A 26,732-nucleotide genomic window follows, 5' to 3' on the forward strand; every position below is an offset into this window, starting at 1 on the left:
AAGGAAATAAAATGAAGTTTGGATTCTATGGGGCTGGGATCCATACTTCTGATTGACTTAAATTCCAAATGCTTCAGACGAAGACCTTATTTAACTGCCATAAAGAATGCAAACAAAAGAGGGACTTGGGTTGTCTTTTCAAAGAATTTATTTAGATTTCAAGTTTCCTTATGTCTCAACCATATTAACATATATTGTCTAAAGTCATAAAGAAAACTCGACAGAAAAATGCTTTGGATTACCAGGTGTTTTCAATTGATGCCAACAGAAACTAAACCACAGGCATCTGATGCAGGTTTATCCTTCCTTTGCAGTCACGGCGGAAGCATGAAGCTGCCACTCTTGGTGTTCATCGTGTATCTGCTGTGGCTGAAAGCCTGTCACTGTGCACCTGCTTGGAAGGACAGAACTTCTATCCGTGAAGACCCGAAGGGTAACGTTTGGTCTCTTTATCTGCGCTGTGTCCCGTCTGCCTGTTTCCATGTCCTGCTGGCACTTACGGTGATTTACAGTTGAGAGAGAACCGTACTCAGAACGCCCTCTAGTTTCACAGGGAGACGTTCTCCAGGCTCTTAAGCCAAGTAGACAAGACGCCAAACATCTGGATTAAAAATAGAAAATTCCAATTGTGTCTCTGAGAACGGTTCACAGTTCCAGATGTTCGCCATCACAGAGATAAAACTTGCCAACGTCTCAGGCTGCACGGCTTGGGTTCATCCAGATGTTTGGTGTCCTCTGAGCAGGGTTTTAATGAACAGTGAAATTCTTTGCTAGCGTTAGAAACATTTAAACAATTAAAGTCATCTATCCAGTTATTCGTGAGACCGTGAAAGGATGGGTTAGAGCGACATCGAATCTGGTTGGTCTGTGCTCATTAACTTGGAGCCTTTGTTTGACAAGATATGCTTTGGGTGACTATCTTAGAAAAATAAATTACTTTAAATGTTCCTTTTGGGGGTCTGTAAATAAATTTGGAGGCCAGGTTAAGCTCCTTTGGCAGCCACGTTGGCTATTGTGAAAAGAGTATGACAAACAATGAATTTCATACTCACTAAAGGCTTATTAAAAGGGTGTTAGAGACGTCTGGGAGGTTATTAAAGAATCTTGCATTATACCAGATACTTTCTAGGTTTGATGCCTCCTGGGAAGGTAATTGAAGCTGAAAGAAAGGGAAATTGTTCTCTCTGTTTGAGGTTCCCAGTTGAGCATTTAATATAAATTGTCTGTGAAGAAAATTCAATGTTTTCTTCTAATATAAACACACTTGAGTTTTAAGGGAAAGAAACAAAAAATTGGATAAATGAAAACAGGCTCTGAGGAGAATGATAAGATGGGGTTAAATGAACTCTGACTTGGCTGGAATCTCAGAAGTGAAGAACAGAAGGTATTTCCCTTGGGGTGGAGGGGACAGGTAGCCCCCTCCATGTGGTAGCTGATAGCCCAAGCATAGTGATCTGCTTTTGGAGTCTGATGCAATAAAAAAAACAATTAAGCCTCTACTGGGGGGACACGAAAAACTGGTAAACTCATTGTATTTTTTATATTATTATTATTATAAAACTTTAAACTTTTAATTTTGTATTGGGGTATAACTGACTAACAATGCTGTGGTAGTTTCAGGTGAACTGCAAACGGACTCAGCCATACATATACATGTATCCATTCTCTCCCAAACCCCGCCACCCATCCAGGCTGCCACCTGACACTGAAAAGAGTCCCGTGTGCTGTACAGTAGGTCCTTGTTGGTTATCCATTTTAAATATAGCAGTGTGTACCTGACCTTCCCAAACTCCCTGCAACCATGAGTTCGTTTTCTAAGTCTGTGAGTCTCTTTCTGTTCTGTAAGTTCACTTGTATCATTTCTCTCTGGATTCCACATGTAAGGGATGTCCATAGGATATTTTTCCTCTGTTTGACTTACTTCACTCAATGTGACACTCTCTAGGTCCATTCATGTAGATGAAAATGGCATTATTTCATTCTTTTTAATGGCTGATACTCATTGTATTCTGATACACTATAATCTGATTAGATCTTAAAGGAAAAAACTACAACATAATCTTTTAGGTTTTTCCAAGGCTGGGGAGATAGACGTAGATGAAGAGGTGAAGAAAGCTTTGATTGGCATGAAGCAGATGAAAATCCTGATGGAAAGAAGAGAGGAGGAACACAGCAAACTAATGAGAACCCTGAAGAAATGCAGAGAAGAAAAGCAGGTACGGTCATTGAAAATCATACCTGTCCTGGGACGTCCGGCGGTAAAGATGCCTCACTCCCAATGCCGGGGCCACGGGTTTGATCCCTGGTCAGGGAACTAAGATCCCGCATGCTGAACGGTGCAGCCTAAAAAAAAAAAAAAAAAAACGGCAATAACTGTATAACTGCTCAGAAATATGTCTGGACCATAAATAGTGCACATCTGAATGCAGTGGAGAAATTATTTATTTACCCTAATCATAGTTTTTCTGGAAATCCATCCTATTGGAGGACGACTTTGAAGGAAATTTCAAATTTCTTCAAAGAACATATTTCTTATAGATTAGGCCTTTGAAAGACTCCAAACTCATGTATTTGGAGGATTCAATGCTATTTGGGAAATGCTACTTTCTTAAAACTGCTCAATGGTACCTTTTGAGTTGGAATGTCAAGTCAAAAATGTCTGGAAGTTTTTGGCCAGATCAGTGGCCTACAAAAATTGTTTTCTTTCCCATTCTTTTTACTGTAATTATTGTTAGTATCCACTCCTGAATATATGCATTTTCATTTATTTATAAATTAGATACATGAATTGCTACCAAGTCCATATTTCAAATAATCTTTTACATATTTTGAAAAAATTTTAGCTTGTTGCCAAATCTGTTTAGATCATCATTTTTACTGACACAATGCCAACAAAGAGCTCATAATGAAAACGTGTTAACCCTGCCGTTATTTCTTACCTCCCTGAGCAGGAGTTATTCATATTTTAAAATCTGCTGGTTATTTTTTTTTTTCAAGAATCTTTTAAAGTCTCCTACCTTTTTAGTGAGGGCTAGTTTAAAGTAGTTAAAAACCATCATTTACCTGTGCTTAGTTGTTCAGTCACATCGCCAGGCTCTTCTGTCCATGGAATTTTCCAGGCAAGAATACTGGAGTGGGTTGCCATTTCCTACTCAGGGGTGGGGGGGAATCTTCCAGACCCAGGGATCAAACCCACATCTCTTGTAGCATCTCCTGTATTGGCAGGCAGATTCTTTACCTTTAGTGCCACCTGGGAAGCCCTCATTTACCTGAGTCCTCTTAAAAGGCAATTCACTGCAACTGGCTCCAAGTGAACAAGGCAACCAATGTCGATGCTTCTGGAATGTACAGAGTCCCTCTTCCCCAGGGTCCTCATGCATAGCTGGCCACATGCAATGGCCTGACACGAGCACCAGTGCCTGTGAAATAGTATATCAGCCTCATCAATTTAATTCATGTACCTTTACTTAATAGTTTCTGTCTAAACTATATAACTTATCAATGGAGAATATATATTATATTCAGACACCCATGGGCTATATTAAAAACTGTTCATATGTTACAGTATAAAGCTCAATACATTTCTAAATTATAGACAGTGCATGGCTCATAGTTTAATGGCAATAACCATTAACATCACACACAGAATAGTTAAATTTTTAAAAAAATTATTTCCAACATGCCCTTAAATCAAAAAGTATGTCAAAACTATAACAAAAATAATTTGCAAAGCATTTTAAATTTTAAAATTGGGAGTGTGTACTGTGCTTGGAAGCTCAGTTGTGTCTGACTTTTTGCGACCCCATGGACTGCAGCCTGCCAGGCTCCTCTGTCCATGGGGATTCTCCAGGCAAGAATACTGGAATTGGTTGCCATTCCCTCCTCCAGGAGGGATCCCTCCCAACCCAGGGATCGAACCCAGGTCTTGCACATTTTTAAACTTTATTTTCATGAAAAAGTGTTTAATTGTGTTAAAATATATATAAGAAAATTTGCCATCTTAACCACTTTTATGAGTACAGCCCAATAGTATTAAATACATTTGCATTGTTGGCAACCAAGCTCTAGAATTCTTCCCATTTTGCAAAACCAAAACTCTTTTGTTTTGTTAGTCACGAAGTTATGTCGACTCTTTGAGACACCTTGGACTGTAGCCCGCCAGGCTCCTCTGTCCATGGGATTTCCCCGGCCAGAATACTGGAGTAGGTTGCTGTTTCCTTCTCCAGGGCATATTCCAAACCCAGGGATTGCACCCATGTCTCCTGCAAAACCAAAACTCTACCCATTAAACAACTCCCCATAGTTGATTTTTAAATTAAAAAATAAATAGAACTTCTAATATCTCCTCTCTAGATCTATAAAGGTGGGATTCACCAAGCTCCAGGACTTCCCTGGAGGCTCAGATGGTAAAGAATTGGCCCTCAATGCAGGAAACCCAGGTTCAAGCCCTAGATCGTGAAGATCCCCTGGAGAAGGGAATGGCTACTCACTCCAGTATTTTTTGCCTGGAGAGAATTCCATGGACAGAGGAGCCTGGTGGGCTGTAGTCCATGGGGTCACAAAGAGTTGGACATGACTGAGCGACTAACACTTCCACACCAGCTCCAGGCAGATTCTGGCATTCACAGTGGCCACTGGGTGTCCCCTGAGCCATTGGAGCAGGGCTATGTCACAGGCTGTGACCTCAGAGCTAGAGTCAGCCTGTCACCAGCTGGTTGATTTTGCAGCCACACAGGGTCCCTGGTGAGGAGACGGCTTGAGCAGCAGCTGCAAAACCTCCTTCCTTTCAGCAGCTAGCGAAAGACCTTGAGGAAATCAAAACCTTATGAAGAAATGGGGAAGCTCCTCTAAGCCAGGTTCTTCCCTGGTGGGCTTGTGAGTCTGACCACCAGGAATAACCACACTAGATATCATTTACAGGCCCTTATAAAACACATTATCACATCCTTCCAGCATCTGAGTAAACCATCATTTTCATTTTACATCTAAGGAAACTGAGTTTTGAGACGTTAATTAATGTGTTAACCCAACCCTGTCATGACTGACCCAGGAGAAAGTGAGCTGGCACTGTGCCTGCAGGACCTAGGACCTTCTGTTTTTCTCCTTTTCCCTGGCCTCCTGGTGAGCCAAGGAGGCAGCACATACTATGAAAAGAAAGCTCAGTGTGAGGTCAGCAATGTTAGTTCCATTTCCGATGCTGCAGGATCTCAGAAGCTAGTAGAATTTTTATTATTTCTTAAGACTTATTTATTCTATTTTTTTTTAAATCATTGAATTATCCTCTTAAGGTACGGGTCACTCATAAAAATTCATTTGTTTTTCAATGAATTTTGTTTATCTCATTATTTGGCCATGCCACACGGCATGTGGGATCTTAGTTGCCCCACCAGGGACAGACCCACACCCCCTGCATTGGATGCCTGGAGTCTTAACCACTGAACAGACAGGGAAGTCCCAAAAATTCATTTTAAAAAGGAAAAATCTGTTTAACCCAAAGTCTCCCTTCCTAAAATGATTTTAAACCTAAAGTAAAGGATACTTTACATAAATTACGAATTGGCAGATACGCGGTGGACAACCCCAGTTTCCCAGAAAAAAAGACTCCATTCATCCTCGGGTGACGTGGCATGATCTCAGTCCCCCTCCTCAGTTTCTCCCTGTTTATGTTTAGTACGTGTGTGCTTCAGTTGTGTCTGATTCTGTGTGACCCTACGGGCTGGAGCCCACCAGGCTCTTCTGTCCATGGGATTCTCCAGGCAAAAATACTGGAGTGGGCTGCCATTTCTTTCTTCAGGGGATCTTCCAGATCCAGAGACTGAACCCACGCCTCTTGCGTCTCCTACGTTGGCAGGCGGGTTCTTTATCACTAGCGCCACCTGGGAAGCCCATTTTATATTAGTGGGAGCATCTAAAGCTTCCTCTTACTAAAGTGGGAAACCCTAAAGCAGTCCTTCAAGTGAGTCCACACCACGCACCCCTGTCCAGGTTTGGGTGACTGCAGGAAGACAACCCTAAATATGAAATCTATCGCTGGGTGGGACATTTGGAGGAAGCAGAAGGCTCGGACAGGACATTCCTAAACCAGAGACCTACTTCCTCCGGGGCAACATTTCACTACCAAATCTTGGGCCATGTGATTTGGCCATTGGTTTTCATTATGCTCTTGGAGGTAAGCGAAAGCAAATCAGATGATTACAGGCTAGGTGTCTTGCTTGCTTATTTCAATATGAAAACTTAAGAAGTAGATCCTATGAGTATTCCTGTTTGCTACAAAGGAAATGGCTCAGAAATGATTAAATAATTTGCCCATAGGTCCACAGTGAAGGTAGTTTGTAATTGGAAATACTGGGATTTTGGTTTACAGTGACAATGAGCATAATATTTAAAAAAGACTGAGAAAATTTGGGTGGTATTGTTTCCTCCTCTGGTGGAACAAGTTTTCTTGAGAAGTTGCAGGATTCCATAATTGTTCCACAAAGCCCCAGAAGATAGGTTAAACCTTTCTAGATCACGAGGTTTGTTTGGTAGGCTGGGGCCCGGCCAGGTTTCCTATATGGCACGCAGTAAAGGACAGCTGGCTCAACCCCAGGATTTTGCCACTAGGAAAGATGAAAATTCTGAGCTTAGCAGAGATGTGGGAGTTGGTTAGTGCCCAGTTGTCTCTTTGGGCTTAACATGCCAGAAAGGGGTACTTATCTTTTTCTTTTCCAGTAGGTAAAATTATGCACTAAATTGGTTTTCGAAACTGTGCTCACTCGTGTTTTTCCACTTAAGGGAGTTGCCATCAGCTCTAAGGTTCTCCTCTTATGGATGCGTCTATTAGCTTCCCTAACTCCCCTGAGCTACTTCTCAGCCCTGGAGGGAGCCGGTTTGCACAAGTCCCCTCTTGCAGGCAGGCCTGGGGGTCTATGGGATGCTGGCCTGGCAGGGAGCTCTGGGGGCGGGGTTGATGTTCTCTGGACCGGTGTCACCTCTGCTGGGTGGGACCTGGTCGAGTTCAGCAGGCACCGCCAGGAGGCGTGCTCGGAATGTGGACAAGAAACACAAAGCTGCTGAGAACACAGCATCTCTGCCATTAGAATGCAACTTACTGCGAAGACTTGATTTGATGTACCAGAGTTGTGGTTTCTGGCAGTGTTTGAGAGCGTATGAAAATTAAAGGCAGCATAAATGAAGGAGATAAATGTATCAACTTTGTCAGCCTTAAAATCCCATCTTCACATCCTCCAAGGACTAGACGTGAAGACAGACAAGTAAGCAGATCAATTAGTCATTCTGCAGAGCAAGGGCTGTCTTTGTGGCTGGTTCACTCATGAGCAGCGAATGCCCATCCCATAGCAAGCTCTCAATAAGCAGCTGTTGAATGTATAAATAAGCAGGTGGATAAGAAGTGTCCAGTTTTCAGCAGAGATCAAGAGGTGCCCTTCTCTTAACTGAACTGAAAGATTCTGCGTAAATCTATCAGCTGCTCATTTGTAGCAGAAATGAGGTTTAGTTTAGAAGACACGCATTTTGTAAAGTGAGAAATCAATTAAGATATAGCACACAAAGTCATGCAATGGAAATAGGGTGTGTGTTTCTACTTTTTAATTAGGAGGCCCTGAAGCTTATGAATGAAGTTCAAGAACATCTAGAAGAAGAAGAAAGGCTATGCCAGGTGTCTTTGATGGATTCCTGGGACGAATGCAAATCTTGCCTGGAAAGTGACTGCATGAGATTGTATACAACCTGCCAAAGCAGTTGGTCCTCTATGAAAACCATGGTAAGGAAAAAGCAGAACTCAAGATTGCTAAGTTCTTAAGGTACCTGCTTCAGCTTACTTTTAAAAGTGATTTAATATTTAGAATAGAGACGGTTGATCTGATATTGACCTTTTGCAACCTGGAATCTAGCATTCATATTTCTGCATGAATCACCGGTGGATCTGTAATTTATAAATTAGAACAGCCACCCAGTGTTTATCCCCCCTCTCATGACACTGTATGTATCTCTCAGAAATACTCTTTCTGCCTTGTATTTGTTATTTGTGAACCTATTCATGCTAGACTGTAAGCTCTACGAGGGCAGGAACCGTATCTTATCTGCCTTCATTTAAGTACCGAAGGTTTTCAGTAAATGTTTGCCGAATTGCATTCTGAGTAATAGTATTATAGTTTCTGATTTCAACCTGCTTTGATATTTTTCTCTGGAGGCCAAACCTTTGAAGGCATCCTCTGCCTCCTGAATCTTTTCTTCAATGGGCTTGCCTTCTTGTGACAGCACACACATGTGTGTGCACACACACACACGAGCCCATATTCATGGCCCCTTTATCTCAATCTATGTCCTGAGGACTGGCGTGTTTTCTTTTTTTGTCCCCTTGGGCTCTCTTCTGGGCAGAGAGAATCACAGAAGGTGGTGACCTGAATAGGATGAGCTCTGACCCATAAAAGGCTCCTCTGCTTTTGGCCCTCCCCCTTGAATAAGTGGGCTGAGTATGAAACACAGTGAAATTCTTCTCCCTGTCAGAGCATGCACTAATTAGAGTCTGTTCTTGGCTTGGCAGTGCCATCCCCAATTACAGAGGGAGAAACCCCTAGGATAATTCCTATGCCAAGTTCATTTGCCTCCACTGTTAATCGCATCTGCTCTATTTTTACAGCCAGTCTCAGATACAATAGAGTATGTTGGATGAGCACTGGGTGGAATTCAGGAGCTTTGAGGACCATTCCTATCTGTGATAACTGTGTAACCTTAGGACAGTTTCCTGAGCCTTTAAATTTTTGTTTCTGTGTCTGGGTTCAGGTAAACAGAAGCTGACAGAGGGAGAGGCAGATGATCCACCCAGATTACTTTTTGAGAAAGGCACGAGTCCCCTAAGGATTCCTGGAGAACTCTTTGAACAGAACTGGGGTAGGGCGGTGAATGGTGGTGTTCCAGCAGTGATGTTTGATGGTTGTTATGTTCCAAAACACACAACATGGTCACATCACTTTCATACAAGGGCAACTCTGGCATGGACTTACATGTCACAAAGATGAAGGAGAACATGGTGTGATTCCTGGAAGATCTCTCTCTGAGTAAGAAATTCTATAATTAGAGCTTCATTCCTTTGACTGCAGCCAAGGAGGGCTTTGATCACTGGTAGGTGATGGATAGAGAGGCCTGGCGTGCTGTGATTAATGGGGTCACGGAGAGTCGGACACGACTGAGCGACTGAACTGAACTGAACATGTAACATCCCTAAGTAACCTATTTAGATGTATTAAGCATCTATCGCAAAGAGTCAGACACAGCTTAGCAACTGAACAACCACCACAACAAAAAGCATCAATTAGTTCAGTGCAAATGTATTGATTTTTTCTTTTCCATGGACTAATTTAAAAACATGAGACCAAGGAAAGTAGGAGGACACTAATAACATCCCACTTAAGTGGGGAAGAAACCTAAGACACTAAGGCAGAAATGAAAGACGGGAGCCTTCACAGTTTTCAGGCAATCAACATGGTCTAAAACCATGCATGCCAACTACCACCAGTACATAAGGGCTGTGGCTTGTCAACAGTATTGAAAATCTGGCTTTCTTAGGTCTTTTGGTAGGCAAACAGAAGCCAGGAGGAATTTCAGACCCTTTTTCCATAATTAAAGTCAAAGCCACGTGCGAGCATGCATGCTAAGTCACTCAGTTAAGTCCAACTCTTTGTGACCCCATGGACGGTAGCCCCCCAGGCTCCCCTGTCCATGGAATTCTTCAGGCAAGAATACTGGAATGGGTTGTCATGCCCTCCTCCAGTAGCTCTTCCTGACCCAGGGATCAAACCTGCATCTCCTGTGGTTCCTGGATTGAGAAGGATTCTTTACCACTGAGCCACTGGGGCAGCCCCAAAGCCAGGTACATGAGTGGTAGATCTTAAAGTGGATCACCTCTTCCTAGTTTGCCCAGGATTGTTCTTGATTTGGAATGACTTCTGTAAGTTGACTTAAAAGTTTACAATAAAAAACAGTCCCGAAAGAAAATACATTTATTTCATTTCTGTCCCCCACTTCACCCCATAGATTGAACGGGTTTTCCGGAAGATATATCAGTTTCTGTTTCCTTTCCATGAAGATGAAGAAAAAGAGCTCCCTGTCGGTGAGAAGTTCACTGAGGAAGATGTACAGCTGACGCAGATAGAGCATGTGTTCAGCCAGCTGACCGTGGATGTGGGATTTCTCTATAACATGAGCTTTCACGTCTTCAAACAGATGCAACAAGACTTTGACCAGGCTTTTCAATCATACTTTATGTCAGACACAGACTCCATGGAGCCTTACTTTTTTCCAGCTTCTTCCAAAGAGCCAGCAAAAAAAGCACATCCTATGCAGAGTTGGGACATTCCCAGCTTCTTCCAGCTGTTTTGTAATTTCAGCCTCTCTGTTTATCAAAGAGTCAGCACAACAGTTACAGAGATGCTGAAGGCCATTGAGGACTTACCCAAACAAGACAAAGGCAAGTGTTAAAAGATTATTTGTACTTAGATATCTACACCAAAGTAAAGTTTTATTTAGCTTTGGAAATGGTAACTGTTTCTAAGTCATCGTACTGTGTTTCCAAGAGTGGTGGTTAATGGATAATCAAAGTCTCATAGCCTCTTAAAAGAGACTCTGAGGTCTCCCAAACACCAGCCCTCTCCCATCTTTGTCAAAAGCTTGGTAGGACTGTTTTCTCTTTTTAAAGCGAATGTTCAAAGCTAACAAAGAAAATGCTGGTAAAGTGAGAACTTTTAAAAGATGGTAGCCTTCTTTATTAAAACTTGGGCAGGCACTCAGGTGTATTCTGCTTGAACATCATGAGGTTTCTTTAAAATCAGTCCAGACTCCTCAGCTCCCAGTTAAGGAAGAAGCTTTAGGGCCATGTAAAACCAGGTCACATTTAGGGTCCTCCATGGCCTCCTCCGCATCGCTACTATAATTCTTTAAATCACAACATTTGTGCACAAAACCAGATTCAGTGTTCATAAACAAACCCAAAACTACAGAAATAGGAACTTCTGTAACTTTTACGAATCGCCTTCTGCTAGTACCACTCATGCCCCCTGATATTCTGTGTTGGAAAAACAATCCTGCTTTATATTTTTAAATGAATTTGGCAGCACTAGGTCTTAGGTGCAGCATGTGGGATCTAGCTCCCTGACCAGAGATTGAACCCAGGCCCCCCTGCATTGGGAGCACACAGTCATAGCCTCTGGATTACCAAGCAAGGCCCTGCTTTATGTTGTAACACAGGAGGAGGTCCCTTCTTTGGGCTTCTGTGGAGTGTGTGGGGCCCAGCATCTCAGAAATGAGAGATGTCATGTGGGCCACAGGTAGAATCTGTGTTTCCTTGAACTTATCTCTGTGGACCATTAGGCCAAGGACAGGCATGTTCTTTGATGAAAAATAAAACAAAACTCTTTCCAGAAATCCCGTTTATCCATAGGATTTCCCAGGCAAGAATACTGGAATGGGTTGCCATTTTCTTCTCCAGGGAATCTTTCCAACCCAGGGATGGAACCTTGGTCTCCTGCATTGCAGGCGGATTCTTTACCATCTGAGCCACCAGGGAAGTCTCTTTCCAAAGATACTCACATCCTAATCCCCAGCTGCTGCTGCTGCTAAGTTGCTTCAGTTGTGTCCAACTCTGTGCAGCCCCATAGACGGCAGCCCACCAGGCTCCCCCATCCCTGGGATTCTCCAGGCAAGAACACTGGAGTGGGTTGCCATTTCCTTCTCCAATGCATGAAAGTGAAAAGTGAAAGTGAAGTTACTCAGTCGTGTCCGACTCTTAGCGACCCCATGGACTGCAGCCTACCAGGCTCCTCTGTCCATGGGATTTTCCAGGCAAGAGTGCTGGAGTGGGGTGCCATTGCCTTCTCCGCTAATCCCCAGACCTGTGAAAATATTAAGTTACATGGCTGAAGGAAATTAAGGCTGCCAATGGAATTGTGGCTGCCAATCAGTCGACCTTAAATAGAGAGAGTGCAACTTCCCTGGTGCTCCATTGGCTAAAACTCCTCACTCCCAGTGTAGAGGGCCTGAGTCTGATCCCTGATGAGGGAACTGGATCCTTCATGCCGGCACAAAGATCCTGCACTCAGCAAAGAAGATCCTGTGCACCGCAACTAAGACCTGGTAAAGCCAAATAAATAAATAAAAATTAAATTAAAAAAATCAAAACAGAGTATTTGGGGTTGTCCAGGTGGCTCCAGTGAGATCACACGAGCTCTTAATAGTAGCAGAAGGAGGCAGAAAAGCACTGATAGAGATGGTAGAGGGAGAGGGACTTGGCCCTACTTTGCTGGATAGGAAAATGGAGGAAGGGAACTAGGAGCCAAGGAAGGTGGTGGCCTCCAGAAACTAGACAGACATGGAGATGGATTCTCCCCCAGAGCCTCCAGAAAAGATCAGCCCTGCCAACACTCAGCCCACTGAGTTCCATTTCAGACTTCTGACCTACAGAACTGTAAAATAATCTATGTTGTTTCAAGCCACTAAATGTGTGGAATCGGTTACAACAGCAATAGGAAACTATTACATGCCTCTCATCAATGATATACTCTCTGAGTGAGCTTCCCTAGTGGCTCAGTGGTAAAGAATCTGCCAGACAAGCAGGAGATGCGGGTTTGATCCCTGAGTCCAGAAGATCCCCTGGAGGAAGAAATAGCAACCCCTTCAGTATTCTTGCCTGGAGAATCCCATGGACAGAGGAGCCTTGCAGGCTGCAGTCCATGGGGTCACAAAAGAGTCAGACACGACTAACAGACTACACAACAGGATTCTATCAAATTGTGTACTATAGTAGGTTCACACAGCGCTGGGTGCCAGGTGATGTGGGTTTTAATCCTGCCCTGGAGAATGTTTCTGTCTTTAATTTTCCCCTGGGGAAAACAGGCAAGCTGGGAGAACAAACGATTACTAGAAGTGCTCGAAGGGAAGTAAATGAATCCACGATGCTCATGAGATTTTCACTGCTGATCAGAAGGCAATCGAAATCCTGAGAAAATAATAATCACTTGCCTGCCATAGATAATCCTGACATTTCTGGAACCTTGCGTGAAATTGGAAACATTCCGACGAGTTCTGGCCAGGTTCTCCACACAGCTGGAGAGTTCCAGAGATATTAGAAATGTCTGTTTCTTAAACTAGATGTAGGTATTTACTTTATGACTGTTCTTTTTTTGCATTTCACATATATAATGTTAGGAACAGTAGTTCAAAGATTTAGGAAAACATCTAAAGCAGATCTAAATATCTAAAGAGAACCTTTTTCTATTCTAGAAGAATTAATCGTCCATGTAAAGATGATGAAGGGGGTTCCTAGAAGGGGTCCTGAGGCTCTGTGTTGGCACGGCTGAAGGGAGGTGATGGGTCACTGCCATGGGAATAGAATGGGGAATGGCTGTCATAGAGACCTGGAATTCACCACCCCTGAGTATAGCAGGTGTTAATCTAGATGTTGAAAAAAGACAAGGGTAGCTTATGATGCCGGAGAAGGCAATGGCAAGCCACTCCAGTACTCTTGCCTAGAAAATCCCATGGATGGAAGAGCCTGGTAGGCTGCAGTCCGTGGGGTTGCTAAGGGTCGGACACAACTGAGCGACTTCACTTTCACTTTTCACTTTCCACTTTTACACACTGGAGAAGGAAATGGCAACCCACTCCAGTTTCTTGCCTGGAGAATCCCAGGGACGGGGGAGCCTGGTGGGCTGCCGTCTATGGGGTCACACAGAGTCGGACACGACTGAAGTGACTTAGCAGCAGCAGCAGCAGCTTATGATGCAGATAACACAGCTCCCAACTTTTAGGAGTTCAGTTTAGAGAAAGGACTTCCCTGGTGACTCAGACAGTAAAGACTCCACCTACAATTCGGGACACCTGGGTTCAATCCCTGGGTTGGGAAGATCCCCTGGAGGAGAGCCTGGCAACCCACTCCAGTATTCTTACCTGGAGAATCCCCATGGACAGAGGAGCCTGGCGGGCTTACAGTCCATGGGGTCACAAAAGAATTGGACACGAATGAGCGCTAAGCATCAGAGGAAGGAAAACAGATCAATGGACAATTACACAACCGTGTTGTAACTGAAATGACAGAAGAAGGTATAGAAGAATGACAAGATTAGGATGATAAGACTGAATCCCTCCTCTTGAAGGACTCAGAGACTAACAGAGAACACAAAAATGAACCAGCACGTCATGCAGAAATGTTCTACCATAGAACTCATGGGGGTTCTGTGGGGCCAGAGGAGATGCCACTAAATCTATAGGGAGTGGGGAAAATGACTAGTATTCTACAAAGGGAGTGCTGCTTTACACACCAGAAGATCTAGCAAATGCCTGGTAGGTTTTTAAACAATAAACTTCACAACTTATCTCAAAATGGAATGTTTCATTGTTTAACATCAAGGATTTAATGTAACAGAATATCATCAGGTTACCAATTAATAATAAATTTTTTCTAGTGTGAAATAGTTGGGAACTATCAATTTTCTGTTGCATGCACTCCTTTTTTATCATCATTTTTATATGGATGATTAATTCTTCTAGAACAGAAAAAGGTTCTCTTTAGATGTTTAGATCTGTTTTAGATGTTTTCCTAAATCTTTGAACTACTGTTCATAACATTATATATGTGAAATGCAAAAAAAGAACAGTCATAAAGTAAATACCTACATCTAGTTTAAGAAACAGACATTTCTAATATCTCGGGAACTCTAATACACATTTGAATTATAGCTCGAAAAAATTAAAACTTGTTGTTGTTCAGTTGCTAAGTCATGTCTGACTCTCTGCACCCTATGGACTGCAGCACAACAGGCTTCCCTGTCCTCCACTATCTTCCAGAGTTTGCTCAAGTTCATATCCATTGAGTTGGTGATGCCATACAACCATCTTATCCTCTGCCATGGATAATTACTAAAAAAAATTTTAACAGAAGCCCAAAAAGAAAAGTGGCTAATAATTCCCTATTTAGTTAACAAAAGTGACATCAGAAATAATAATGATAAAACGAAGACACACTAAATTTAAAAGAATTCAAATATTCTAAAGAACAAAATTAATGAAAGCTGCCTTCTCCCACCCCTTTAAGTCTCTCTTCCAAAAGATAGTGAGTATTAATAATTCCTCAAGAGTCCTTCCTGAAAATAAAATTATTTGCATGAACCTCTGCGTGGGAGGTTGGAATTGGGGCAAGTAGTAATAATAGTAATGATGAGTAGTAATCTTAATATTATATTTTAATAGTAATGAGATTACTGGATTAAAGGCTATATGCACTTTTAATAGATGTCAAATTGTCTTAGCAACTGGTTGAACCAGTATGGCCTCCTGCAATTGAATATAGAACAAAGATTTTGAAAGTGCTGGTTAGAAAGAGAAATGCCATTGCACCCACGCCTTTAAAGTTCAGACTCTCTAATGACACTGATGTGAAATTGCTGTGTTCCTTGCAGATTCTGCCCACGGTGGACCAAATTCCACAACGTGGCCTGTGCGGGGCAGAGGGCTGTGTGGAGAACTTGGCCAGAACTCATCGGAATGTTTCCAATTTCATGCACGATGCCAGAAATGTCAGGATTACCTATGGGCAGGTAAGTGATTATTATTTTCTCAGGATTTCAATTGCCTTCTGATCAGCGGTCAAAATCTCACTTTTACAAGCATCATGGATTCATTTACTTCCCTTTGAGCACTTTTTCGTGAGTTCAGTGACATCTGGGGGTGCTCAGGGCAGGTTTACAGACTCTTATTATTCAAAAGTAGGTCAACTCACTTTTTCTCTTTTTGAAACTCCCTTGCTGTTCCCGTGGAAAACATGTATGATTAAGGACCAAACAAACACTCAAGTGAGCAAAAGAGATCTCTGGGTAAATTAAGGCAATTATTTGATTTTTAATGCAAAGAGGGGGAAAAAAAACCACCCAGGAAGAAATCTTCACATTGTGTAAGCAAATTTTTGGCCAAGTGAGTTTTTTGTTTGTTTTTTTAAGTGGCATTAACTTCTTCCAGTTGGTGGGTTAATTACTAATTGTATTTAGTGATTTAGTACTGGGTTGGCCAAAAATTTCATATATAAGTAACATCTTATGGAAAGACCCAAATTAAATTTTTGGCCAACTTAATTTTTAAATATAGGTAGCTGGCTTAAAACTCAACATCCAAAAACTAAGATCATGGCATCCAGTCCCATCGCATCATGGCAAATAGATGGGGAAACAATGGAAACAGTGACAGACTTTATTTTCTTGGGCTGCAAAACCACTGCAGATGGAGACTGCAGCCATGAAATTAAAAGATGCTTGTTACTTGGAAGAAAAGCTAAGGCAAACCTAGACAGCATATTAAAAAGCAGAGACATTACTTTGCCAACAAAGGTCCATCTAGTCAAGGCTATGGTTTTTCCAGTAGTCATGTATGGATGTGAGAGTTGGACCATAAAGAAAGCTGAGCACCAAAGAATTGATACCTTTGAACTGTGGTGTTAGAGAAGACTCTTGGGAGTCCCTTGGACTGCAAGGAGATCAATCTTAAAGGAAATCAGTCCTGAATATTCACTTGAAGGACTGATGCTGAAGCTGAAGCTCTAATACTTTGGCCCCCTAATGTGAAGAATTGACTCATTAGAAAAGATCCTGATGCTGGGAAAGATTGAAGGTGGGAGGAGAAGGGGATGACAGAGGATGAGATGGTTGGATGGCATCACCGACTCGATGGACATGAATTTGAGCAAGCTCCGGGAGTTGGTGATGGACAGGGAATCCTGGTGTGCTGCAGTCCATGGGGTGACCGCAGAGTCCAACACGACTGAGTGACCAAACTGAACTGGGTGGCTTCTCACAAGCCCCAGGGAGCCTGTCACTTCCTAGATCTGACCAACAGCCACCTTTCATTCCTTCCCCAGGAGAAAAATTATCTCCACCGGCCCTTCTCACTTTCCTCTGACCCTCGAGTTCCTTCCTCAGCTGAAGTCACTTCCCATCTACTAGGTTCTCAACATAAATTTTCTTACTAAAGCCAAGAAGAACTTTTGATTCCTCTACTTCTATTTCTTTGTCTCACCAAAGCCCTTAAGGGAAGGAAATTCTAAAAAGTGTGGCTAAGAATTGGAGCAAGAATTAAATATAACTCAAGCTTTTTATTAGAGCAGATGAGGGTCTTATTTCTTCAGAATTGCTCACTGGGTGACTCTCCACAACTCTGTTTCATCATTTGGAAGATGAAATTAATATAGCTACTACACACAGGTGTTTCAAGAATTAAGATGTCTGAAGTATTCATGATTCTCATTATTCAAGATTTTGTGCTTCAAGTCAGAGTTACAAGGTTATATACAGACACAAATTTTTGTAGCAGAAAAGTATACACTAATGTAAAAGTGAGTGAAAGTGTTAGTTGCTCAGTCGTGTCTGATTCTTTTCGACCCCATGGAGTGTAGCCCATCAGGCTCCTCTGTCATGGAATTCTTCAGGCAAGAATGCTAGCGTGGGGTGCCATTCCCTTCTACTGACCTCTTATAAGAATAGTCCAATTCAAACATCCCACTGATGTATCATTAACTTCCTTACATCCAGTGAAACGCTTTGAAGAGTAATCTCTCCCTGATTGTCACAAGATAATAGAGAAGATGGGGGTGGGGTAGGGTGGGGAGGTGATTAGAGCAAGGTGGTCAAAAGGTACAAAGTTCCAGTTACAAGATAAGTAAGTACTGGGGTGTAATGTACAACATGACAACTGTAGCTAACACTGCTGTGTGATATACAGGAAAATTAAAAGGGTAAATCCTAAGAATTCGCATCACAGGAGAATTTTATTTTCTTTTTATCTATTAACATATGAGATGATGGATTTTGACTAAACCTACAGCAGTCATCAGTTGACAGTATGTGTAAATACAACCTTCCTGATTTATTACTTTTAATAGTTTCTGTGTGACCCTGAATATTCATTGGAAGGGCTGAAGCTGCTCCAATACTTTGGCAACCTGATGCGAAGAGCTGACTCATTGGAAAAGACCCTGATGCTGGGAAAGACTGAGATCAAAAGGAGAAGAGGGCAGCAGAGGATGAGATGTTTAGATAGCATCACTGACTCAATGGACAGAAATTGGAGCAAACTCCTGGAGATAGTGGACAGGGAAACCTGGCGTGCTGCAGTTCTTGGGGTCACAGAGTTGGACATGACTTCAGTTCAGTTCAGTTCAGTCGCTCAGTCGTGTCCGACTCTCCGCGACCCCATGAATCACAGCACGCCAGGCCTCCCTGTCCATCACCAACTCCCGGAGTACACTCAAACTCATGTCCACAGAGTCGGTGATGCCATCCAGCCATCTCATTCTCCGTCGTCCCCTTCTCCTCCCGCCCCCAACCTTTCCCAGCATCAGAGTCTTTTCCAGTTGGTCAACTCGTCGCATGAGGTGGCCAAAGTATTGCAGTTTCAGCTTTAGCATCAGTCCCTCCAATGAACATCCAGGATTGATCTCCTTTAGAATGGACTGGTTGGATCTCCTTGCAGTATAAGGGACTCTCAAGAGTCTTCTCCAACACCACAGTTCAAAAGCATCGATTCTTCGGCGATCAGCCTTCTTCACAGTCCAACTCTCACATCCTTACATGACCACGGGAAAAACCATTGCCTTGACTAGACGGACCTTGGTTGGCAAGGTAATGTCTCTGCTTTTTAATATACTATCAAGGTTGGTCATAACTTTCCTTCCAAGGAGCAAGCGTCTTTTAATTTCATGGCTGCAATCAGCATCTGCAGTGATTTTGGAGCCCAAAAAAATAAAGTCTGACACGGTTTCCACTGTTTTTCCATCTATTTCCCATGAAGTGATGGGACCAGATGCCATGATCTTTGTTTTCTGAATGTTGAGCTTCAAGCCAACCTTTTCACTCTCCTCTTTCACTTTCATCAAGAGGCTTTTGAGTCCCTCTTCACTTTCTGCCATAAGGGTAGTGTCATCTGCATATCTGAGGTTATTGATATTTCTCCCAGCAATCTTGATTCCAGCCTGTGCTTCTTCCAGCCCAGCGTTCCTCATGATGTACTCTGCATATAAGTTAAATAAGCAAGGTGACAATATACAACCTTGACGTACACCTTTTCCTATTTGGAACCAGTCTGTTGTTCCATGTCCAGTTCTAACAGTTGCTTCCTGACCTGCATACAGGTTTCTCAAGAGGCAGATCAGGTGGTCTGGGATTCCCATCTCTTTCAGAATGTTCCACAGTTTATTGTGATCGACACAGTCAAAGGCTTTGGCATAGTCAATGAAGCAGAAATAGATGTTTTACTGGAACTCTCTTGCTTTCTCCATGATCCAGCGGATGTTGGCAATTTGATCTCTGGTGCCTCTGCCTTTTCTAAAACCTGCTTGAACATCTGGGAGTTCACGGTTTACATACTGCTGAAGCCTGGCTTGGAGAATTTTGAGCATGACTTTACTAGCGTGTGAGATGAGTGCAATTGTGCGGTAGTTGGAGCATTCTTTGGGATTGCCTTTCTTTGGGATTGGAATGAAGACTGACCTTTTCCAGTCCTGTGGCCACTGCTGAGGTTTCCAAATCTGCTGGCATATTGAGTGCAGCACTTTCACAGCATCATCTTTCAAGACTTGAAATAGCTCAACTGGAATTCCATCACCTCCACTAGCTTTGTTAGTAGTGATGCTTTCTAAGGCCCACTTGACTTCACATTCCAAGATGTCTGGCTCTAGGTCAGTGATCACATTATTGTGACTATCTTGGTCGTGAAGATCTTTTTTGTACAGTTCTTCTGTGTATTCCTGCCACCTCTTCTTAATATCTTCTGCTTCTGTTAGGTCCATACCATTTCTGTCCTTTATCGAGCCCATCTTTGCATGAAATGTTCCCTTGGAATCTCTAATTTTCTTGAAGAGGTCTCTTGTTTTTCCTATTCTGTTGTTTTCCTCTATTTCTTTGCACTGATCACTGAGGAAGGCTTTCTTATCTCTCCTTGCTATTCTTTGGAACTCTGCATTCAGATGCTTATATCTTTCCTTTTCTCCTTTGCTTTTCGCCTCTCTTCTTTTCACAGCTATTTGAAGGCCTCCTCAGACAGCCATTTCGCTCTTTTGCATTTCTTTTCCATGGGGATGGTCTTGGTCCCTGTCTCCTGTACAATGTCACGAACCTCCATCCAGAGTTCATCAGGCACTCTATCAATCAGATCTAGTCCCTTAAATCTATTTCTCACTTCCACTGTATAATCATAAGGGATTTGATTGAGGTCATATCTGAATGGTCTAGTGGTTTTCCCCACCTTCTTCAATTTAAGTCTGAACTTCGCAATAAGGAGTTCATGATCTGAGCCACAGTCAGCTCCTGGTCTTGTTTTCGCTAACTGTATACAGCTTCTCCATCTTTGGTTGCAAAGAATATAATCAATCTGATTTCGGTGTTGACCATCTGGTGATGTCCATGTGTAGTCTTCTCTTGTGTTGTTGGAAGAGGGTGTTTGCTATGACCAGTGCATTCTCTTGACAAAACTCTATTAGCCTTTGCCCTGCTTCATTCCGTGCTCCAAGGCCAAATTTGCCAGTTACTCCAGGTGTTTCTTGACTTCCTACTTTTGCATTCCAGTCCCCTATAATGAAAAGGACATCTTTTTTGGGTGTTAGTTCTAAAAGGTCTTGTAGGTCTTCATAGAACCGATTAACTTCGGCTTCTTCAGCATTACTGGTTGGGGCATAGGCCTGGATTACTGTAATATTGAATGGTTTGCCTTGGAAACGAACAGAAATCATCCTGTCATTTTTAAGATTGCATCCAAGTACTGCATTTCGGACTCTTTTGTTGACCATGATGGCTACTCCATTTCTTCTAAGGGATTCCTGTCCACAGTAGTAGATATAATGGTCATCCGAGTTAAATTCACCCATTCCAGTCCATTTTAATTCACTGATTCCTAGAATGTCGACGTTCACTCTTGCCATCTCCTGTTTGACCACTTCCAATTTGCCTTGATTCATGGACCTAACATTCCAGGTTCCTATGCAATATTGCTCTTTACAGCACCGGACCTTGCTTCTTTCACTGGTCACATCCACAACTGGGTACTGGTTTTGCTTTTGCTCCATCCCTTTATTCCTTCTATAGTTATTTCTCCACTGAGCTCCAGTAGCATACTGGGCACCTACCGACCTGGGGAATTCCTCATTCAGTATCCTATCATTTTGCCCTTTGTCACTGTTCATGGGGTTCTCAAGGCAAGTATACTGAAGTGGTTTGCCATTCCCTTCTCCAGTGAACCACATTCGGCTGTGGTCCATGTGATCACATCGGCTAGTTTCCTGTGATTATGATTTCAGTTTGTCTGCCCTCTGGTGCCCCCTAGCAATACCTACCGTCTTATTTGGGTTTCTCTTACCTTGGTCGTGGAAAATCTCTTCACAGCCGCTCCAGCAAAGTGCAGCCGCTGTACCTTACCTCTTGGACGAGGGGTATCTCCTCAAGGCCGCCCCTCCTGACCTTGAACGCGGAGTATCTCCCCTCGGCCCTCCTGCGCCCGCGCAGCCACCGCCTGTTGGACGTGGGGTAGCTCCTCTCGGCCGCCGACCCTGGCCTCAGGCGTGGGGTAGCTCCTCAAGGCGGCACCTCTTTGCGTTGTTCGTTGCGCCCAGGCCTGGCGTCTCTCGCGTCGCGTCATGACTTAACTGAACAATAACAACAAAATTCATTCCTTAAGATTCTTCTGTATACAAGACTATGTCATCTGTGAATAGAGATAGTTCTACTTTTTCCTTTCTTACGTGATTGTTTTTTACACCAAGTTTCACCTTTATTTTAGGGAAATCTTTTTCCACTCTCTGAAAGAGTAAATGAGAATCCCTTGTAGAATTCTCCTTGCCTAAAATCATGAGGGAAGTCACCACCTTCTTCCCCCGTAATTTAAAGAAAATTTATATAGCTGTTTTAAAAGTTAACAACTCTAAACTTGCAAATGAAGACATTTTGAAAGAATATCTGGATCTCCTTTGAAATGTATACTGTATCTTGTTAACTGTGACTCCCTTTGTTTTCAGAATATTTTCTTGAATTACTTCTGAAATATATGTGCATGCGTGTGTGCTAAGTTGTTTCAGTCCAGTCTGATGCTTTGCAACCCCATGAACTGCAGCATGCCAGGCTCCTCATCCTCCACTATCTCCTGGGGTTTGCTCAGATTCAGATTCATGTCCATTGAATTGGTGATACTGTTTATGATTAGTCAATTACAGCTTGTGTGAGAGCTCTGTGTCAGGCTGGAGCCTCCACTATATGGAGCAAAACTAGTTCCGCTGTCAGGGGAGAGAGCATGATAAAACCTAAACCGTTCTTAAAGGCTTCCACGAACAGTGAGACACGTCACTCTGAAGGTGGCACGCTCAACGTCCAGGCGGCAGGGAAGTGCAGTCACTCCATGTGAACTGACCTGAGTGTCAAGGAGCAGCCCTAGTGACCTTCAGAGACACTATGGAAAGGAAGACAAGAAAAGGCACGTTGGCTATATCTTCAGTGTGTGTTGGCCCTGTGATCAGTCACTTTGCAAGGTTATTTCATTCATGCCCTTTGAACCTGGTTGAAAACTCACCAGGTACAAAACGAGTGAAAACTCACTCTTGGTCAAAAAGGCTGAAAACAGAAAGCGTAAGGGCTGGGACTTAACTCCACAATCTTTTTTTTCCTTTTTGCTGCTGAGCATGCATGCATGTGAGCTCAGCCACTTCAGTTATGCAGGTCTCTTTGGGATCCCATGGACTGTAGCCCACTAGGCTCCTCTGTCCATGGGACTCTCCAGTCAAGAATACTGGAGTAGGTTACCATGCCCTCCTCCAGGGGATCTTCCCAAGACAGGGATCAAACCTGTGTCTCCTGTGTCTCCTGCATTGCAGGCGGATTCTTTACCACTGAGCCACCAGGGAAGCCCCTAAATTTACACTACCCAACTCCAAAGCCCGTGGACCTTTTTCTTTACGCTGTTACTTCCTTCTTTGCTAGACTGTCCTGCTGTTCCCGAACTACACACAAAGGCGGATGAGGCCCTTGAGTTGGTCAACATATCCAATCAGCAGTATGCCCAGGTACTCCAGATGACCCAGCATCACTTGGAGGATACCACGTATCTGATGGAGAAGATGAGAGAGCAGTTTGGTTGGGTAACAGAGCTGGCCAGCCAGACCCCAGGAAGCGAGAACATCTTCAGTTTCACAAAGGTAATGGAGAGCCGAGAACAGATATGGAGATTACACGTGCATACATTGATTTTTCTGTTTCTTATTAATTCCATCTGAATTTGAAAACAAGCTGCAGGAGGATATTCATACATTGTGATTGTACTCAGGCTGACTTGTGCATGGCCTTTAGAAAACAAGACACTCTATAGAGAAAACCAACTTAAAACACAAAATACTTTCTGATCCAGAGATGGCTAATTCTTTGTTTTAATCATACTGCACTTTATTATTTTCTTTACAGTATTATTTATTTGTTTTTGGCTATGCTGGGGCTTTTGCTGTGTGGGCTTTTCTCTAGTTGCAGTGCATGGGCTTTTCATGGCAGTGGCTTCTCTTCTTCAGGAGCTCAGGCTCTAGGGCATGTGGCCTCAGGCATTGTGGTGCACGCGCTGAATTGCCCCACAGCACGTGGGATCTTCCCAAATCAGGGATCGAACCTGTGTCTCCTGCATTGGCTGGCAGATTCTTTACCACGAAGCCACCAGGGAAGCCCCCACAGATGGCTAATTCTAACGAGAGCTATAGTGAGATAACTGAAACAGGTAACCTTGAAGAAACCTGGCCAATACTGTTTCTAAGAGAGAAGATTTTCAGGTAAAGAAACTTGAGTTCAAAAGCTGGCTCTGAAACTTACCAGCTGAGTGAGTTTGGGAAAACTCCACCTGGAAAATGGGAATAAAACAGCTACTTTAAAATGGGTGCCTGTAAAGTGATGAGTATAGATTCCTTATCTGAAACAAGAACTCTGTAAATTATAGCTCTCACTAGCTTTTGACACAATAAGCTGGTGACTTACTTTGAAAATTAAACACATTTTTATATTAATATTCACAAATAATCAGATTGCCATCTTAAGTTGCACTTATACCTTGTATCCCACTTCTCATCAATAACTCCTGTTGCATAACATAAAACAGTGATTGACTTTCTTTCCTAATGCTCCCCCACTCCATACACACACATATGACATTAATACACGATGCACCAGGCTAGTGGTTCCTGATGAGGTTGGTATTGGTGGGCTCCTAAAAAGACCTGGATACAGAAATCACTGGGCAGAGCTATCGGAGGTGCAGTGTTTTGTGCAGCATGTAATGTTAGTGCCCTACCCAGACTAATGCTAACTGCTCACCCTTGCAACCTTCTCTAAAGGGTTGTCCTTGGAGCCACTTATCCCTCAGGATCAGGCTGAAGCTGGAGCTTACCTGAAGCCACTTCCTGGATTAGCTTCTCCCTCTTCTCTGTCTTGCTTGCCTCATCCCCTTAAAAGCTCTACCTGAAAGCACTCTTCATAAATCACTGTGTCAGATGCCGAGGCTCTGCTTCTTGGCAATCTGACCTAAGACATCTTGTATCCTAGTGAATCACTGTCTTTCAAACTACGAGGTCAGTGGTTGAGAAATAAGTTTAGAGTCACAAACAGCACATTAAAACAGAAAATGGAATAGGACAGACTAGAAGAAAAAAACATTAGAGTGCATTGTATTTAATAAGTCAAATGTGTATGTCATGAAACTTTCATTTCCATATGTATGTTTATATGTGTGGATACATCATACGGGGCTTCCCAGGTGGCGCTGGTGATAAAGAACCTGCCTGCCAATGCAGGAGACATAAGAGACGTGGGTTCAATCCCTGGGTCAGGAAGATCTCCTGGAAGAGGGCATGGCAACCCATCCCAGTATTGCCTGAAGAATCCCATGGACAGAGGAGCCTGGTGGGCTATAGTCCATGGGGTCGCAATGAGTTGGACATGACTGAAGTGACACACACACGTACACACACATTATACATAAGACTTCTTTTTTCTTTTTATTGAAGTGTAGTTGATTTACAATGTTGCATTAGTTTCAGATGTACCAAAGTTATTGTTTTATATATATTCTTTTCAGATTGTTTTTCATTATAGGTTATTACAAGGTATTGCTCTAGAGTAGGTCCTTGTTGTTTATCTATTTTATATATAGTAGTTTGTATCTGTTAATCCCAAATTCCTAATGTATTCCTCCAGCTTTTCCCCTTTGGTTATCATAAGTTTGTTTTCTAAGACATGTGTTTTTGAGTCATGGTAACAAACTTGTTTGTAACCACAGACCATAGTCAAAAGGTTTTGAAAGCCACTATCAATTCCTGCTGACTCTCTAATCCTGTTACTTCATTAGCTAGATCATTCCTTAGGATCATAAAATAATTCGACATATTTTGACATATGTGTTCATCCTCACAAATACAGACTTCTAGTTTAAGGATAAAAATTCTTGTAAGGAATAGGGAAAAATAAAATTTCAAGAAAAATTTTAGTAGTGTATTCAATCTTTAGAAGAGTAGAGGCAATATTTAATTATTTTTATCATCATCAAGATTTCCATTCTATGCTTTAATTTGCTTCCATTCTAGTGTCTCTGAGTAACATTGACTTATTTAACTAAAATTTTTGATATTTTTAAATGTACTTATTTTTTAATTGAAGGATAATTGCTTTATAGAATTTTGTTGATATTGATAACAAAGGCATTTCCATACAAAAAACTCCATATAAAGTAAAATTACATCATTTTCGATGATACATTTTTCTAATAAAATCACCACTAAAAAGCACTTACTATTTGTCAGGCAATGTTCTAAGAACTTTCCCCATGTATTATATAATTGAATACCCTCCGTGTTCCTATAAGGTAATCTGCATTGGCAGGCAGATTCCAGCAGCAGCAGCAGCAGCGCCTCCTGGGAAGGAGCACTCACCAAATACTCCATCCACTCACTCAGACCGTCTAGCTTCTCTTGCAGTTAAGTTGTAACCATGTGTTAAGATCTGGCCAATGAGACGTGAACAAAAATGAAGAGTTGTTTGTAGACTGAGATAGAAGCCTGTGTGTGGTTATGCATTCTCTTTCTCTACTGAGGGTACAAAGAAAGCCATATCTTGTTACACATGCTACCGCACACCGACGTGATCTTCCTCTCTTAACCAGGGTCTTGAGCATCTTGGTGGTTCAGAGTCCTTGTGCTGGGACACGTAACATAAGTGAGAGATAAATTATGTTGTATAAAGCCACTGGAATGCTGGGCTAATATGCTACCTCAGGCACAACCTAGCCTATCCTGAATGTGTGCTAAAAGTTAGTAACTTTTTATTGTATGATCCTGTTTCTTAGGTAGTTCCAGGTGTTCACGAAGGAAATTTCTCCAAACAAGATGAAAAGATGATAGACATAAGCATTCTGCCTTCCTCTAATTTCACACTCACCATTCCTCTTGAAGAAAGTGCTGAGAATTCCGACTTCATTAGCTACATGCTGGCCAAAGCTGTACAGCATTTTAAGGAACATTTTAAATCTTGGTAAGCAGAGTGTTTGATTAGGGATGTTTGCTGATAGGAATAGATGGTTCTTAAAAGGGAAAAATGACAAACTAGCTTTTGAATACCTTGAAAACATATTCAACCTCATTAATAATCAAAGGCATGAAAAGTAAGACAAGATAGCAGTTTTTACCTATTGAA

The 26,732-nt window shown here is 42.4% G+C and overlaps 1 protein-coding gene across 1 annotated transcript; it reads left to right on the forward strand.

The window, feature by feature from the left end:
- Positions 1-258: 258 nt before the first annotated feature.
- CLUL1 (clusterin like 1) lies at positions 259-26,574 on the forward strand. The gene is made up of 7 exons (XM_055416810.2): positions 259-433; positions 2,068-2,216; positions 7,595-7,762; positions 10,036-10,468; positions 15,450-15,587; positions 22,995-23,209; positions 26,386-26,574. The coding sequence occupies exons 1-7, from the start codon at positions 259-261 to the stop codon at positions 26,572-26,574; spliced, it is 1,467 nt and encodes a 488-aa protein (XP_055272785.2).
- The last annotated feature ends 158 nt before the right edge of the window (positions 26,575-26,732 follow it).

Source organism: Moschus berezovskii, chromosome 28 (genome assembly GCF_049115385.1).
Source record: "Moschus berezovskii isolate FMDL1 chromosome 28, NW_MosBer_1.0, whole genome shotgun sequence".
Lineage (NCBI taxonomy): Eukaryota > Metazoa > Chordata > Mammalia > Artiodactyla > Moschidae > Moschus > Moschus berezovskii.